The sequence below is a fragment of the Muscardinus avellanarius genome (genome assembly GCF_963383645.1).
Source record: "Muscardinus avellanarius genome assembly, chromosome: 3".
Lineage (NCBI taxonomy): Eukaryota > Metazoa > Chordata > Mammalia > Rodentia > Gliridae > Muscardinus > Muscardinus avellanarius.
The window spans coordinates 79,580,178-79,598,542 of record NC_137788.1 but is presented as its reverse complement, the minus strand read 5'-3'; the positions used below and the strand labels follow the sequence as shown (position 1 = coordinate 79,598,542).

General features: G+C 40.8%; 1 protein-coding gene across 1 annotated transcript; it reads right to left on the bottom strand.

The window, feature by feature from the left end:
• Window positions 1–4,489: 4,489 nt before the first annotated feature.
• On the bottom strand, window positions 4,490–17,827 carry LRRC8B (leucine rich repeat containing 8 VRAC subunit B; the record flags this gene model as incomplete). Its single annotated transcript, XM_080691915.1, has 2 exons — window positions 4,490–4,762; window positions 15,692–17,827. The coding sequence occupies 2 exons, from the start codon at window positions 17,825–17,827 to the stop codon at window positions 4,490–4,492; spliced, it is 2,409 nt and encodes an 802-aa protein (XP_080548041.1).
• Window positions 17,828–18,365: the final 538 nt, after the last annotated feature.

The following is an 18,365-nucleotide window of genomic DNA, read 5'->3' as shown; positions in this document are numbered from 1 at the left end:
GGACCGGAGAAAAGGTAGGGAATTACTTTTGGAACCTGGGCACAGATAAATGGACACAGGGTAAAAATAAGTACAGTCAGCTTCTTCCAGTGTTTAATCTGTTTTTATTTCCCATTTATTATAAAAACTGAATATTTTTACACAAAATGTACTTTTAAAACAGTAATATTTACCCAAGTCTAATGAATCTGAGGAATTCAGGAATGATTTAAATCTGATGGCCAAAACCACTCAACAAAATCTTATATTTTCTAATAACTCATTACCAGAAGCAAAAACCCAATTGTGCATGCTTCCAAATATATGTCAAATGTCAAAGATAAAACAACAAATGCTAGCCTTTATTGTGAGCCAATCAAAGAAAATGTCTCTACTCAAGATTGGCCCATTTTTTTTCCTAAGAAACATTTGAAGAATGTAAAAAATGGTTTTGCACAATCTTAGTATTTAGGATGATAGACAATTTATGTGCACAAATACATCCATCCTAACTCTATACCCCCCTTTGTATTTTTAAAATTGCACCATCTCTGTTAGAGATAATGTACAACATGCAGAAGGCATCCATAATTGTTTTTCTCAGCCACAGTGTATTATACTAGTTAAATGCAAATTTTAACAATGACATTAATTGGAAGCCATCTCTACTTTGGCTTATATGTTCTGTGATAATTTTTGAATGTTGATGAAACTGTTCATATAAAAAAGTTGCTACTAAGTATATAGGTACTCAGTAGAAAGCTCCCACTGGCTGTAGAAAAGATGGTCAGGAAACAGGAAGAAATCAATTAAATAGAACTGTCATTTTTTTTAACTGCTTCAGCATTTCATGTCCAGCTAAAGAAATAATCACATCCAGGACATGTTGTAACAGTTATTAGTTTATACCAAACCATGATGCAAAATAATTCCTCCCCTTTCCCACCAGTTTTTCTCTTGTTTTCAGAAAGAAATGAACAGATTCTGATGCAATGTAGAGTTAATGACAATAAAGCAGACCTATACCTATATTCTCATGCCTTTGATAAGGATGAGGGACCATAGGATCAGCTCTAAATACTGCAGGGATGGACCAAGTAAAACTATTTAGGCATCAGTACAGGGACTGGTCCTCTCACTACCCCCAATAAATACATGCTCAGGTGGCACTGTAGATGCTCTACCACAAATATATCCTGTTACTAAGAGTGGAGGAGGAAGAGAGAATCCCTTCTGCAGAGAGGATGGTGCTAAGAGACTCTAAAGACGTAAAGACAATTTTATTGAAAACACAAGAAAATAAGGTCAAGTCCACAGAATAACTGTTCCAATTATTTTAATGAACCCACAACATGACACGATATTTTAATTAGACACATAAAACTTGAATCATGAAACATTTAAAGAACAGAAACAAACATTTCACTATCAAACAATAATGTTATGCAAATACGTGACTGCAGCTCGCTGTAGCGCACCTATTGGAGCTCTACCTAGCACTGAGGTCCTGAGGACCTCATTTACCCTGTTTTAACATAAATGTTTGTTAAGTGGCAGTGAAATATGGTGATGTACAGGGGAAAAATGTTAAGACTGAGGGTGAAAAATGAAACTAGAGTGTACCAATGTGCCGCACAGATGTACCCTAATGTAGGTTCGGGAAAGAACGCTATAACTTTATAAGAACGCTTGAAAACACTTATGTTCTCAAACTAAGGTTAAGCATTTGATTTTCTTTGAAATGTCAAAACTAAGGGAAAAGAATACTTCCTGTTTCCAAGTAATAAGTTAAAAAAAACTGCTATTCTTCTATTTACCCACAACCTCTTACAATTTTGGAAAAAAATTCTAAATATATAAAAAAGCTAGTAAGTTATCATTTGCATACATGGGTTACACGTGTCTCTGTGTCTGTGTACATGCAAACAAAATGAAACAAGACCATTGCTAGCATGAGCCATACACTTTTTTAGTCCTCTATCTACAGTCAGTTTTGGAAAACATATTCTTGGGAATCAAATGCCAACTAAAGTGTCATAATTACACCTTGGGAAACTTTGTTTAGAATTCTTTTAAATGAACATGAATACTCAGAAAGACCTGCTCCAATAGTGTTGAGAAGGCTTCCTGTGTGAAGCTATAGTGTCGTTGTTCATTGCATAAGTGCTGTGTTGTTTCGAAAGCTACCAAGACCCTGGTGTGTAAGAGTTAACTTAGTATGATTTAAAAACAAGTGGCATCAAGAGCAACGCAGTTTGCACCAGTAACTACGCCCTCACGTGTGGAAAGCAGCTTACATAGTTGTTCTTGATCCTGTTAGTGAATTCGCTCCCAGGAATTTCCACAGGTGATAAGGTTTCGCCAATGACTTCTGCATTTGCAGAGAACAGTGACTAGCCACGCGGAAGTTCCAGTTTGTCAGAGGAATGGTAGCAAACCTGAATTTTGTTTTGAAAGGTTTTCCTATAGAAGAGGATAGGATTTTTTCATACAAATTATGGCTAATTATGTGGCCAAAAATATTTAAACAGCTCTCCATGTATCACATTTATATCCCAAACTTAGGATAATCCTACCCAACACTGGAATCAGTACATATGACAATTCTACTGTGAAACTCACGTTTAAAAAACCAAAAAATAACAAAGCCCCGCATGTAGTCTAAATCTGTTTTGTAAAGTCCTAGAAGAAAGTTTCATCAGTTATGCCTGGTTCCCTGAGAATGCAAATGTTCTGATTAAAGGCAAGTTTTGGTAAGAAGTATATTTTTACACTGCTTCTTCCCATTCAGAACAAACAATCCTGTGTTAGGCAGCTTTTGGTGTTCAATATTCTGTATAGCTACAATTTCATTTGTTGTGAGTAATTCTTTTCTCTGAACTTCAGTCCAGGCTTAATGTGGCAGGTACAAGAAATTACATGACTACACTTTCATCTTTCTGGAACAAAGCAAGAGAAAACATATACCACACATCACCACAATTTCATGTTCACAGTACTCTTTACCCAGAGTGTTTTCCAGTTTTTTATAGATGCAGTTAATAGATTACTTCATAATTACATCCAAAAATAAGGTGGCTTCATAATGCTTTTAGACCCATTAGAGAAAAACACATTTAAAAATGCACATTTCCCCAAAATGAGTCAGTCAATTTTATTCATTTAACAATAAGCATAGTAATAAAAACCCAAATACAGAGCTTTTAGAGAAAGGGGCAAAATGTATTCTAGAAGAGCTAAAGGCATGAGATGAATTTCAGTTAAATGGATCCATTTTTTTGTGAGCTTTGAGAGCTCACATGCTGAGTGGTTTACATTAAAATCATATCTAAAGATCATGTAGATGGAGGAAAAAAGAAGCATTATGCTTTAATATTGTCTAAATTTCTACAAAGTATTTAAAAATCCAAACCTTTCCCTCTTCCCTGCATCACAGTTCTTGTAAATAATTAAGAATTGTACCCGTACGATTGCCCAGCAACTAGGGAAGAGAGAGGTAGATGATGCAGCCATCCTCTCACAAGGAAACCCCCAAATACTTTAGGGCACAAAACACAAGGCTTTTGTTATCCATAAGTAGTTAGTTGTAGAGTAAAAGACATTTTGGAGCCGGATGCACACAAACATGAGAATCATAATCAGACAAAACAAAGTATTGTTAAGTTCTTAAAGAAATACATATGTTCTCTGTACCTTACAAAAATTCTCACAGATGTAGAGTCTGAAATCATATACTAGAAAATATTTGTTTTGTATTTCATATAAAAATTATTAACAAATTAAAAAAGGCTTTGATGATAGACAAGAGGAGAATTTTGAGAATATACTGGTTGCAAAGATGCCTCAAGGATCACATGTCTTAAGTACTCTACCCTGACTCCTGTTCTTGGCAAAGACCAAAGGCAGACATTTTCTCAGGGCTCTTCCTTGTTGTTTAGAGAAAACCAGATTAAGGAAGACTTCAGCAAGCTGGGAAAGGAAGTAAAAATTAAGCCAGAAAGGAACTCTGCCAAGCATAACACACCCTGCCTCAAAAAAAATGTAAGACCATAAATCAAAGACAGTGGTTGAGTGTACATCAAGAAAATTTATGTCGATGAGTTTTTGTGGTCTTAGTGATAAATATCAAAATAGGAAGTCAGTTAAAACAAGTGTGCAAATAAGTCCTGGAAACTGGGGGAGGGAGAAAGAGGAAAGAACCCTATGTAATTCTAAAGGTTAAAAACTGCAAAGTAAAGATTCAGTAATTTCATGCCCCTCCATCACATTCAATGTGTACTTCTTACAACATCTCAGTAAGTTAAAGACCAATTAATCACAAAACTCTGTTTCAGTGTTAACTGTTACCTGCTTAACTTAGGGCTAGACACTAAGTGGCTTCAGTAGGACTTTTTGGTTACGGTGCATCTATTCATCATCACCCATTTTTCATCTTTATAACTTAGGGAATTTTAGTTCTCCTTTAAAGCCCTGGGGCACTTAGAAATGATTTTGCAACATGGATCTCTGATCAGCATTTATCTAAGCAAGTCTGCAAACGTTCTGTCACAGGGAGAGGAAGAGTGCTGAGCAAACTGTCCTCGACAATCAGACAGCTTCGTTTCAGGGCCTGACACCCTTCCAGCTCTGGAGGCAGTGTTTCCAGGTAATTACCAATGAGCTCCAGGTGTGTGAGGTTCGACAGCTCACCTACATGAGGGGACAAATCCGTCAGGCTATTTCTCCCCAAGAATAAACACTGCAGCTTCTTGCACTGAAACAGCCCATCTGGTAGTATCTCAATCTGAAAAGGGAGAGAAGAAACTGGTGAGTCTGGGTTTGCTAGTTCGTGGTAATACATTTACGTATCTTGGCTTTTTCCAAAGAAACATCTACAGGTTCATAAGGGTACACAAAATAATGGTGGTAAATTTCAGGTCCATGAAGAAAGAAGAAAAGTAAGGACAGGAGTGTCCATGGAGCCAGGACCAATGAGCCTAAGAATGTCAAAACCCTTAACTGTGCATGAGTGGGCAAGCAATTTGGCTCTGAACACTCTTAACAAGAAATTCTTAAGAAAAGTATCCTTACATATTCATTGTCCCTAAGCTAAAAAACAAACCAGTAACTCAGGAGAATCATAATCATTCTCGAGTTCTAGATCAGAAATAAACTACTCTCAAGAGTCTTCATAAAGATTTTACTGTATGTGTAATGAGCAACATCCTTAAAAATATCATGAGAACAGACACAAGGCTATTTCTTTGACTATTTTTCTTAGAATAGACAAAAACTTGCTTTTGCTTTTAATTTTAAATTTATTATTATTTTTATTTTTTGTGGTACTGGGGATTGAGCCCAGGGCCATCCTACCTCCAAGCTACACTCCCCAGCCCTGTTTTTTAATTTTAATTTTATTGCCGGGCATGGTGGTGCACGCTTGTAATCCCCGCACTTGGGAGGCTGAGACAGCAAGATCACACAGGTTCGAAGCCAGCCTCAGCTACTTTGTGAGGCTCTCAGCAACTTAGTGAGACCCTGTTTCCAAACAAATATAAAAAATAGGTCTTGGAGGGGAGCCCAGAGGTAGAAAGCACCTGAGTTCCACCCCCAGTACCACCAAAAAAAATTATTTTAAAACGGGGTTTTGCTAAGTTGAAGAGCATCTCACTACTTGCTGAGGCTGTCCTCAAACCTGTAATCCTCCTGTCTTAGCCTCCCAAGTACTGGGATTACAAGCTTGTGCCATCATGTCCAGCTTGCTTTTGCTTTTTAAAGAAGTCTATAGAAGCAGAGACAAAAACATATGAAAAAAATATATATATGTAATTTCATTCCACATACACATACCTCTGAGTAATGACATGTCTTCTTGTGGTCTGGCATAGTTTCAATTAAATAATTCATGTAACACAGGGACATAAAGTTAAATATGTTAAATATCCTGCAAACTAGGTGGACTTTTGGAGCTGCTCTACTCGACTGCTCCCCTGTATGGTGGGTAAGCTATAAATGTCTGAGAACCACAGAGCCTATATTCATTAGGGTTCACCGTGGCGAGACCTGCAGAGAAGATGTTGAATGCACAAAATCCCTTCAACTCTTCACTCCACTGGTGTGAGCTTGGACCAAACACCGCTGATGACACACCTCACCTATAGTACTTCACTACTTCCTGGGGACAAGGGACATCTGTGACACTATGACAGTGGAGACTTCTTGGTACCAAACGTGGCTTTGTTAGAAACAAGGATGAAAGGCACTCGTGGCCTCAGCCTCTGCCCTGTGATGGGCCGATGCGGACCTGCTGAGCCAGATCTGTTGGGGGATGAGCACCCAGGGCCATCCTGAATTATGAACTAAAAATATGGTCAAAGTGTGCTAAAAACACTCAAGCTCCTCTTTCCTATGTTTCCCCCTCACAGTATTGGATATCCTTGAAAATAAATCTGAAGATCAGTATTGCTAAGATAAACTTTCAGTATATATCATCACTATATACCAAAATACTAGGTATAAGCAAAGGAAAAATATCTACGTGTTTATTTCTTCTCAAGGGCAGATGGAAGGACCTTAACTTGCCAGCTCCAATTCCATTTTCTTAAGGGAGGCTGCGAAGCTTTTTTAAGAAACTGAAGACTCTCCTTTGTGTATATGTATATGTTTAGTGCATGCATATGTATGTGTGTAAGCATAAACACACACCCACCACACACACACACATATGTGAATATGGAGCCTTCAATATGGAGAGAGGAGTGGCAGACAGAAGAAATGTAGTTCAAGGCAACCTCTTCCATCAAAAAACACTTGCAGCCCAAAAGTAGAGTGAGTGATGAACAGGTGGAGGGGAAGAAATCAGGCCTGTGCAGTGTGCTCAGGGTGAGGGTGCCTGTTGGTGCCAAAGGGATGACTGAGCAGACTTGCTGCAAATATGGAAATCTGGTTCATTTGTGTTCAATAGAAATGTGCTGACTGACTGCCCCCTTATGTGCTGGGCCCCCAACTCAGAGCTGGAGATAAAGTGCTGAGCAAGACATGTGGCCTCCAGAACCTTCCTCTAAGGCTACCACAGACATCTCAGCCTTAGTGCTGCTGACATTTTGGGTGGGATAGTTCTTGTTGTGGGGCTGTTCTGTGCATTGGAGGGTGTTCAACAACATTCCTAGCCCCACCTTACAATTTCCAGTGTCACTCTCCTCCCTAGTGGTAAGAACCATTAATTTCTTCAGAAAAAATGTCCCCCATGGAGAAGCAATGGGAGACCGAAACACTGAACAATTTCACACATAATTAGTCTGAAATGGGAGGCAGGAAGAAGAGGCCCTCGCCTGCACTCCATCTCACTCAGCTCCAGGTGGTCGGCAATGGCCCCGAAGCCGCCGCCCTCACTCTCCTGTCTGGCCATCTGTGCTACCATGTTCCCACGATCTTTTATACAAGCTCTGAATTTATGATTTTGGTGGACTTCTCATTCAGGAGAGGAGAGAGACTTCCCAAGGTGGTGGAGAGCCTCTTGTGGGGTGGCCGCCCCACCTGGGGTGCTAAGGCTCTCAATTCTGCTGCTGCAACGGAGGCCAGGGCTGCGGTGCTGGGACCCCCGAGGGCTACAGCTCTGCCTCGGGGGCTTTCTCTCCTGCCAGGGCAGGACCTTCATTCACCGGCTTCCATTCCATTTTCCTAAAGGAGGCTGGGGAGATTTTTTTTTTTAAAGAAAATCAAGATTCTCCCTCAACTCAGTAACATACTAAAACATAAAAATACTGACAAAGTTTTAAAATAGTTCACCATGAAGCTTACAAGAACACCAAATAAAATTTTGCCTGGGTCAATAAATTTCATAAAATGTTTCATAATATTCATTTATACCTAATCCAGCTGGCACACTTTTTCTAGACTGTAGGATACATGTGCTGAAGAGGAAATGACTACATCAGTGGACCACTGTTTTTTCCCCCAAAAAACCAGGAGAGAAATGTTGATAGACTATTAGGGAGCTGATAAACTTCATCAACAGAATGAGGTGTTATCTAATAAACTACAATTAATGTCTTCAGCAAAAATAATTGGAAAGCCCAGAACAAGGTGGTTCTCTTTCTATATCTATGGCTGATATTGATCATTAAATACTACATGTATCCCAAAGCTGCTGGGTGGGACCTTTCTTTGGAATCCTCAATATCAGATTTATTTCTTTCCTTCCTTCCTTCCTTCCTTCCTTCCTTCCTTCCTTCCTTCCTTCCTTCCTTCCTTTTCCTGGTCAATGGCATGTGCCATCCCAGGATATGATAACTAAACTCTCAAACTCAATCATTTCAAGACACAAGGCTGAATATTTCTACTTCTTTTTTTTTTTTTTGTGGTACTGGGGTTCCTGGAAGCCCTTCTACCTCTGGGCTACACTCCCAGACCCATTTTTACATTTTTATTTGGAAACAGGGTCTCCTAAGCCAGCGCACGCGGCTGGCTTCGAACCTGCGCGATCCTCCTGTGTCTGCCTCCCAAGCGCGGGGATTACAAGCGTGCGCCACCACGCCCGGCAAATATTTTCATTTCTAAGCAGGATGTGGTAACAACAATGAGAAGCACTGTTACCTAACTGATATCCACAAGACATTTATACATTATTCACTTTCTGATTAGAAGGCTTTGTGTCCATAAAAGGAATAACTACACAAATGCGGAAGCTGGGAGACCCAGGTGTACATTGGTGGGATTTGTAAGATTTCAGCAAACCCCATCAAATCCTTTCCCATATCTTATGCTTCTCCATCACAATGGATGTCACCATAACCCACGGACCTCTTGTTCCTGGCACATGGGTGGGTCCTGTTTCTCCTTCTCCTACCTTTACACCATCCACACATAACACCATTTCCAATGTAGCATCACTTTGATGCAGATGAGACAGACCCAAGGGTGGTAAGACCAGAGCTGGACACTTGGGCTCACACTAGCAACGTCACCAGGAAGCTTCTGGCCTCAGGGATTCACTCTGAGCTTCAGCTTTAATATTGGTAAAATGAAGCTGGGCGTGGTGGCGCATGCTTGTAATCCCAGCATTCGGGAGGCTGAGCCTGGAGGATTGTGGTTTGCAGACAGCCTCAGCTACTTAGTGAGGCCCTCTGCAACTCAGTGAGACCCAGTTTCAAAATAAAGAATAAAAATTAGGGCAGGGGGTGTAGCTTGGAGGTGGAATGCCCCTGAGTTCCATCCCCAGCCCTGTAAAAAAAAAAAAAAAGAAATGGCATTAAATGAAGGCTGTGGCTTGGAATAGGGTCTAGCAAAGATTTTCTCTAAAGAACTGGAAAATAAATGTTTTAGGCTCTATGGGCCCAGAATGAAAGCTGAAAATGTTTTGTTTGAATGTACTTGTATAAATAAGAGAGAGAGGCTGGGCATGGATGGTGGCGCACGCTTGTAATCCCAGCATTCGGGAGGATCGTGGTTCGCAGACAGCCTCAGCTACTACTTAGTGAGGCAACTCAGTGAGACCCTGTTTCAAAAAATAGACTAAAAAAATAGGGTTAGGGGTGTAGCTTGAAGGTAGAATGCCCTTGGGTTTCATCCCCAGTACCACAAAAAGAGAGAGAGAGAGGAGAAAAAGGAGAGAGAGAGAGAGAAAGAGAGATAGAGAGAGAGAAATTCCATATATTTTAAGTGAAGAAACTAAAAATAGAGGCCATTGTTAAGAATGGGTTTAGAGCTGGGCGGGGTGGCGTGTGCTTGTAATCCCAGCATTCGGGAGGCTGAGACCTGGAGGATCGCGGTTCGCGGACAGCCTCAGCTACTTAGGCCCTTTGCAACTCAGTGAGACCTGGTTTCAAAATAAAAAATAAAACATAGGGCAGGGGGTGTAGCTCGGAGGTCAAATGCCCCTGGGTTTCATCCCCAGACCCACCAAAAAAAAAAAAAAAAAAGAAAAAAAAAAAGAATGGGTTTATTCATGGACAGTGAAATTTTAATTTCATATAATTTTCATGCATCATAAAATGTTATTCTTTTGATTCCTCCCCTAATCATGTACAGATGTAAAAACTCATTCTTGCTCAGATCATGCGAAAATAGGCTATTAGTGGACCTGACCCCCAGGCCATAGACCACCCACTGCTGGACCAGATGACCATAGTGTTACTTCAGATATGAGGCTTTGCCTCTTGTTTAAATCTACATCCCTACTTCTAAATAATAACCGATAACCCCCTTGATGGGATCTTGCTTCTTGGTTGTCTTCTCCTGACCCGTCTGTGTGCACAATAAGAGCCTCCTCGAAGGAACCAGTTAGGCCAACTGCACTTTCAGGTTCAATTCTCAACCTATCACTTCCTGATAAATTGAACATGAACTTTGATGGGCAGACTTCCAGGTACTCTCCATCCTGACCCCCCCCCCCCACCAGATCCTTTCATCTCTTATATCTGGGCTTCCTTTTGCAATCCTCCCTGCCTGGCCTCTGTCTTTTCACATTTTCCCCACCCAGTGTTCTCAGGGTGTGCTTCTTGGAACATTCCTCCCAAGGGTTCTTATGAAAAAGGTGTGTTGCTCAAACACACTGGCAAATGTTGCAGACTGTCTCTCCCTCTTGGAGCAGCACAGTGCATATTCACATGGTAAAGGCACTGAGAAATGCTTCAGCAAAAATATAATTAGAAATGAAACAAGCTGGGCGTGGTAGCACACGCTTGTAATCCCCGCGCTTGGGAGACGGAGACAGGAGGATAGCGCTGGTTCGAAGTCAGCCTCGCTGGCTTAAGAGACCCTGTTTCCAAATAAAAAATATAAAATAAGTCTGGGAGTGTAGCCCGGAGGTAGAAGGGCTTCCAGGAACCCCAGTATCACACACACAAAAAAGAAATGAAATATTTATTGAATGTTTTTTCTTTTGATAACACCTCTTACCATCCTGTGGAGGAAACCTTGGAGTGCCACGCCAGTGAATGCCTGTCACCTGGGGGACTGTCCAGCATGTCCCATATGTCAGGAAATCCCCACCTTATGACGTGCTGGGAAGCAGAGCTCACTTCCCACTAGAGAAACTACCACTGCCAGATTCTTGTGGCCCCAGCTCCATGACAGCTGGTGTGCACATTCTTAAACCTTGCCAATTGTGTACTCAGACTTGGAACTGAGGCTGTCCCAAAGAAACAGAAAACACGGAGAACTAATTTTGCAGGAGGGCAAGAGCTGCAGTAGTTTTCAGAGGCAGAACTGGTGCCTAGTGCTGGTGTCCAGTGCTGGTGTGTCCAGAGGTGGGGTGCCCTCACCATCTGAACCTGCTTACTATTCTCAGGCTGTCTGGCTGGCCTTGTGCTTGACTGTTTTCCAAGCTTGGTTTTGTAGCCTCTCGCTGCCCTCCTGTAGTGCTAATGGATGCTCAACATCCTTTCAGTAAATGTCATATCTAAATGTTTACCCAGCCCATGTGATATTTTCTAATTTTCATAAATATGTGTCTCTCACAGAATCAAGAGCATCTCCAAGGTTAGACGGTACCTTGAAATTAAGGACACTCTGGTTGAGTGGCTGACAGCCTATGTCTGGACAGTTTGGGTATCAGGACGATCTGTTCTCCCCTCAAATGCTCATGCTGCGAGCTATGATAAAGACAAGATAAGAAACGTTCCCCTGCTTGTTCTGGGTCTGACACTGGCTACCACAATGAGCTTTGTTCTCCAGGTAAATCTTCCAAATATCTGAATGCCAATATTGTAGACTGTTCTTACTGCTCCCCCCAATATTCAGAGAAGAACTTTTCATCTGGGCTGTGAGCGAGTTTTGAGTTTCTTCATATCACCTTTAAGCCTCTTCTTTGACTCTACATTCTGAGAGTGTTCCTCACCCACACAAAGGTGTCATGTTTATCATTCTGGCTCTGAGGATGCTTAGCAACTGCCCTTTCCCAGGCTTCTTTCTTTCTTCCTTGTATTTTTAATTTCTTGGTGATACTGGGGATTGAACTACCACTGTGCCTCTGAGCTATATCCCCAGTCCTTTTGTTTTGTTTTGAAACAGGATCTTGCTAGGTTGCTGAGAGTTTTGCTAAGTTGCTGGTCTAGAACCTAAAATCCTACCTTGGCCTCCCAAGCACTGTGATTACAGGTGTGTGCCACTGCACCTGGCTCCCTTTCTTAGATTTCTGAGACAAGCCACTCAAAGATATTCTGCTTCAGCCATACAGGATTGTCAGCCTAAGAGTATTCATGTGCCACAAAGAATCCTCCCTTATTCATCATAGTGACAGAGCTTATTCAACAAAGGATATGTCTGATATTCTTACCTAGTCTCTTTTTCAGACATGGTCAATAAACTTGGTATCAAAAGTACCAATGGTCTTTTTTTTTGTTAAATAAACCTAGCAAAACATTCATCTGCGTGTACTTTTGAATAATGCAGGGCCATCTAACAGAAAGCTGGGACTTCTGAAAACTCATGCATGGATTTAACTGTATAACAACATAGCAGAATTAATGCCTTACACAATAATTATTTGTACTTTTATTATAGGTTTAGCAGCAGAAATATTAATCTAATATTTATATTGGGGTTTTAGGTATTAACTTTTCAATGTTAATATTTTAGCATAAATATTAATATTAATCAATGGCATAATTAAATGATACTAAAGATATATCTATAGATTTATAGTTTAAAGTTTGGCCATCAGGCCAATCAGGTCACCAACAGCTTCCCCTGGGGACTTTTCAGGAATGCAAACTCCTGCTTCCTATACTAATCTATTAAATCAGAAACCCTGAGGGCGGGGGGCGGTGCCTGACAATTTAATTTTTTTTTAATTTTTTAAATTTATTTTTATTTTTATTTTTTTTAATTTATTTTTTATTGGTGCAATGTATTCATACATCATAGTGGTATAAAGAAAATACTTTTGTAGACATACATGCACATCTCGCCCAGTTAGCCCCTACCACGATCCCCACCCCATTCCCTCCCCATCCCTCCTTCCCATGCTTGGCTTACTGGTTGACATCTAGTATTATAGCAGTTTATACAATATTAACATTGATAATCTCACATAACAGTTTCATTTGTCTGGTACCAAACTTTTGATGACTTAAAGATAACATTTCAATATTTCTTTTTGCTTTCTTTCTTACCAGAGAATATTTTTTTCTTTTTTTTTTAGGTGAAACTATCATACATTTATTTATTTATTTTTCAGAAAAAATCTATCCTGATATGTAATATGGACTCTAGATACCCAAAACAGTCTCAAAGAAGAACAAAGCTAGAAGATGTATATTTTCTGATTTCAAACCATATAAAGCTACAATAATTGAAACAGTGTAGTACTGTTCTAAAGGCAGATATATAAACCATTGGAGCTAAATAAAAGCCCAGAGATAAATTCTTCCATACATTGTCAAGTTATTTTTGACAAGGTTTCCATGAACTTTTGGTGGAGGGAATACTAGTCTTTTAACTAAATATTGTTGAAAAATAATAATAAATGAAAAAGAATAAAATTGGACCCTTACCTAACACATATACAAATATTAACTCAAAATAGATAAAAGACCTAAATATAAATCTTAATACTATAAGCTTTTAGAAGGAAATCTGGGTCATAAAACCTCACAACATTGAAATTGGAAGTGATTTCTTGGATATGATTTCAATGGCACAGGCAACAAAAGAGTAAATAAACTCCCTAAAAAATGAAAAAAGATATTGTATATCCAAAGACAATGTAAACAGAGTTAAAAGTTATTGATCCTCTTCCAAGAGTTCCTCCTATGACCCATTTCTCCCTAACTCTCACATAACTCTCACATCAGGCCAATCAGGTCACCAACAGCTTCCCCTGGGGACTTTTCAGGAATGCAAACTCCTGCTTCCTATACTAATCTATTAAATCAGAAACCCTGAGGGCGGGGGGCGGTGCCTGACAATTTAATTTTTTTTAAATTTTTTAAATTTTTTAAATTTTTTAAATTTTTTTTTTTGTGTGGGTCCGGGGATGAAACCCAGGGGCATTCAACCTCCGAGCTATACCCCCTGCCCTATTTTTTATTCTTTATTTTGAAACCGGGTCACACTGAGTTGCAGAGGGCCTCACTAAGTAGCTGAGGCTGTCCGCGGGCCTCACTAAGTAGCTGAGGCTGTCCGCGAACCGCGAACCTCCGGTCTCAGCCTCCCGAATGCTGGGATTACAAGGGTGCGCCACCACGCCCGGCATGACAATCTTTATTTATCAAGAGTTTTAATTAATTTTGATATATATGCCTACTCAAGATTTATTCTAAAGTTGTCTCAAAGCCTCATAATCTAAGATTTCTTATTTATCTTAGAATGGGCTAGCTCCTTTTATATATGAGTTAAGTCTCAGTGTTTTAAAAAATTAGCATAAAATTTTTCTCATCTCCCAATTTCTGGATATTTTCTTAACAGCTATACTTTTCAAAAACAATGTTTGATGATTCTAATGTCCACTAGCCAAGAGCATGCTAACGGTTATGTTTAGCAAGAAAGACAGATTACATAAAGACTAGAAGATAATACATTTTGGGGCAGGGAGGAAGAAAATAGCAGTCCCTACTTTTCAAGTAGAAGACCAGTTTCATCTCTTGGCAGACCTCATTTATGTCCCATACCGACATTACCCGTACTCTCTTGCCCTTTGGACTGGCAAAGATTTTCTTCCTCCACATTTTAACCTAGGAAACTACTCATTTATTTTGTTTTTTCTTGTTTCAGTAAAGTTACATTTTCCTTAACTTGGCTTTACTGTTGCAAATTATGGTTCATTTCTAAGCATGGATGCTGGAAAAAGCTTCTAAGAGGCCCTAGTGTTGCATTATAGAGCCAGGCCTTTCATTTTAAATTGTCTTTCTAGATATTCATGCAGATTTCAAGTCTTTTTTTTTTTACTGCATCACAAAAAGGATTTATGAATAATTCATAGCCTCAGCATTTTTAGACAAAAGTTACTTTTATGGCAGAGTCAGAGGCTGAAAAGTTTTACCAAGCTTTGAAAGTACTCCAGACCTTTCCAAAACAAAACAAAAAAAGTAAGCAGAACCATAACTAATTAATTAGTTTAGAATATGACAACCATAGTTGGCAACTATGGTTGTCATTTTCTAAATGAGAAAATGAGGAAAGAGAATAAATATTGATGAGCAAGTATTATGAGCTAGGAACTATGTCAATGCATATATATGTATAATGGAATCTGTATGACATAAGTTTGATTAAAAATGGATACTTAGATCACATGGGATGGGGGTCAGCTCAGAGGATGCTTAGTATGATATAAAGTCCATTTTCCCTTCTATGTCACACATCACAAGCACAGCAGAACCTCAAAAGACTGGCTGATGTTTCTGTTTGGATCAGGAATGTCACCCCAAAGCTCATGGGTTAAACGCCTGGTCTTTGATGCATCAAAGTTTAGAGGTGGGGTTTTCAGGAAATGGTTGTGAGGGCTGGACCTTCATCAGTGGATTAATCCACTGGGTAACTACAGGTAGGCAGAGCATGCCCTGGACCCTTCCTCCCTCACTCTCTCTGCTTCCTGGATGCCATGAACTGGGCAGCTTTCTTCTACCATCCTCTTTTGCCATGATGCTTCTGCCCTCGAAGCCTGCTGACGATGGACTGAACCTCTGAAACCATGAGCCAAAATAAACCTTTCCTCCTCTATGTTATTCTTGCCAGGTACTTTGGCTATAGGGACACAAAGCTGACTAGCACAATGAATGGATTTACTTACATTGTTGTTGGTTACAGCAAAGTACTGCAAATTACTCAGATACTGGATTTCTTCTGGGATGAAGGTCAGGTGGTTATAGCTTAGATCCAAGTAATGTAGTTTGGTGCATAGAAAAAGCTGCAAGGGCAGATTCTCAATATTATTATGATCCAAAGACAGCTGCTCTAGGTTAGATAATGCTCCAATCTGGGCAGGAATATAAGCAATGTTATTGTGCCACAACTTCAAGCAGGAAAGATTCTGAAGGTGCTGAAAGCTAATGATCTCTTCCACAGTTTTAAGGTTGTTCTCTTTTAGATCTAACTCATGCAGATTGTTCAGGCTGAAAATGGAGTGTGGAATGCGTTCCAGGTCACAGCTGATCAATTCAAGGCTCTTCAGGTTGACCATCTTTTTCAAGTTGTTCAACACGACCAGTTTGCTTCCCTCATTGTCCAGGGACAGCTTCTGCAGTGAAGGCAGGAGGTCTGTGATGACCTGGGGGATCCTGGACAGGCTACTCTTCAAGTAGAGGGTCCTTAGGTTTTTAAGGTCCTGAAAACCCTCCAACTGCATGGTACTCAACTGCTCAGGGAGAACACAGCCTGACAGATAAAGTTCCTTGAGATTCTTCAAGTGAAATACCCAGCGTGGGATTTTTCCCATTTCAGTAAATTTCAGGCGAAGGATTCTTAGATTCTCCTCTAGAAAGGCCAGCGCAGGATGGTCTACCACCAGAGAGGAATGGTACACGTGAAGCTCCTTGAGGTTGACCAGTTGTGAGACTGCAGAGGGCAGCTTGACCTCGGGGATGAGCTCCAGACTTAACACTTCCATTTCGGTTAACTCAAAGACATTGTCTGGAAGCCCATTGAGCATGAATAGATGCAGCTCTATCTTGTCCTGGCAGTTTTTCACAAGCTTACTTTTCAGTTTCTCAACTGTCCATTCATTATTGAGGTTGATCTGTTTCAGTTTGTTCTCGCTGACCTCCGACAGAAAGATGGAGAAGCGTTTGGAGTACAAAGGGTCATACTGATCAGCCAGATGGAGGATGAATGCAAAGTCATTCTTGACATCTGGGATATCGCTGTAGTTGCTTTTTTCTCTTAACGCCTCAAAGGAATATTGCTTCAGGGAGCTCCTCAGCATCCACCACAAGCTGTAGGAGGAGGTGAGACCGTAAAGTATTACCAAAATGACGTAAAATGAAGCCAGGACCTTAAATATTTCTGCCAAGGAATAGACACACTGGTAGCGCTTATATCCCGTAAAAGCCTGTACATCGACTGAACAGTCAATTTCAAGAGTGATGTAGGTTAAAAAATATGGAACGTAAGTTATGATGAGGACAAACAAGATGACTTTGACAATGATCTGCTTTAGATACACCCGATAAATGATGTCCTTCTGCTCCACATGCAGACGGAACCTCTTCACCTTTTCAAAGATGGCTTTGGCCTGTTCACCCTCCTTCTTGTCCAGGACACTGGAGGTTGGGCTTTCTATGCCGGTCGACTCCAACCCTGGCTGTGGGTAGGGCAATGATTGCTTGCTGGAATCAACTTCAGCGGAACACCCTGAGGATGAAAGCAGGATTTTGGACTTGGAGAGTTTCAGTGGCCTCACAGATTGCTCGGCCACGGTTTCTGACAGGGCGCGGGTGGTCCATGGAGAGTCGAAGCACTTGTGAAGGATGGCCACGAAATGCTCCAGCCTGGAACTGGTGCTGGGGTAGTGAAGCCAGAAGTTGCTGCAGGCGGCAAAGATAAGCGTGTGCAGGAGCACCAGGTAGGGGAAAAACTTTGCAAACCAATGGAGCTGTTTCTCGTAACACACAGCATCGATGTAGGAGTACTGCTGCCGGTGGAGGTCATTCTGGATGCGGAGGGGAAGTGGAAGCGGGGTCCCAGAATTAGAGGAGTTCATGCTGGCTTTCAGGATGTCCCAAGGCACGGCGCAATGATTGTCAAATTCCACTTTGCATGGGAGACAGCACAGAACTCTGCTCTGCGTGAGCTGGAGTGCTCCAGCCAGCACGGCCACCAACAGCATGATGAGGGTGATGTAATACCAGAAGACGTCCCACCATGGTTTCAAGATGTGATAAGATGACTGGGCATCTGCTAAACATTTTAGCTCTGTTAGTGTGATCATGTCTTTCTCTTGTAGGACTACAGAAGCTGGAGGAAGAGAAAAGAAATACCACTGAAACAAGGACTCATGCATGCATTTAGCATACCTGCTTGCACACTCACATACACTATTTAAGCAAAAGTTTAGCTCAGGTGTACAACCCAAGTGACAGGGTGGATATTGGAGAACAGAAGTCTTCTAGCTTCATCTAAAACTGTGGGTCATCCTCACTCTGCACTGCAAAGTCCCTTGGTGGGGATCATTTGGTGACAGCTCCAGGGGTCAATAAGGCTCTGAGTACTTGGGGTGTGTGTGTGTGTGTGTGTGTGTGTGTGTGTGTGTGTGTGTGTTGTTGTTGCTGGGGATTAAACCCAGAGGTCATTCTACCTCCAAGCTACACCTTCCAGCTCATATTTATTTATTTGGCTTGAAAACAATGTCTTCCTAGGTTGCTGAGGCTGTCCTCAAACCTGCAATCCTTCTGTCTCAGCATCCCAAGTACTGGGATTACAGGTGTGTCCACCATATCCAGCTTGTGCCACTGATTTCTATCAGTTGC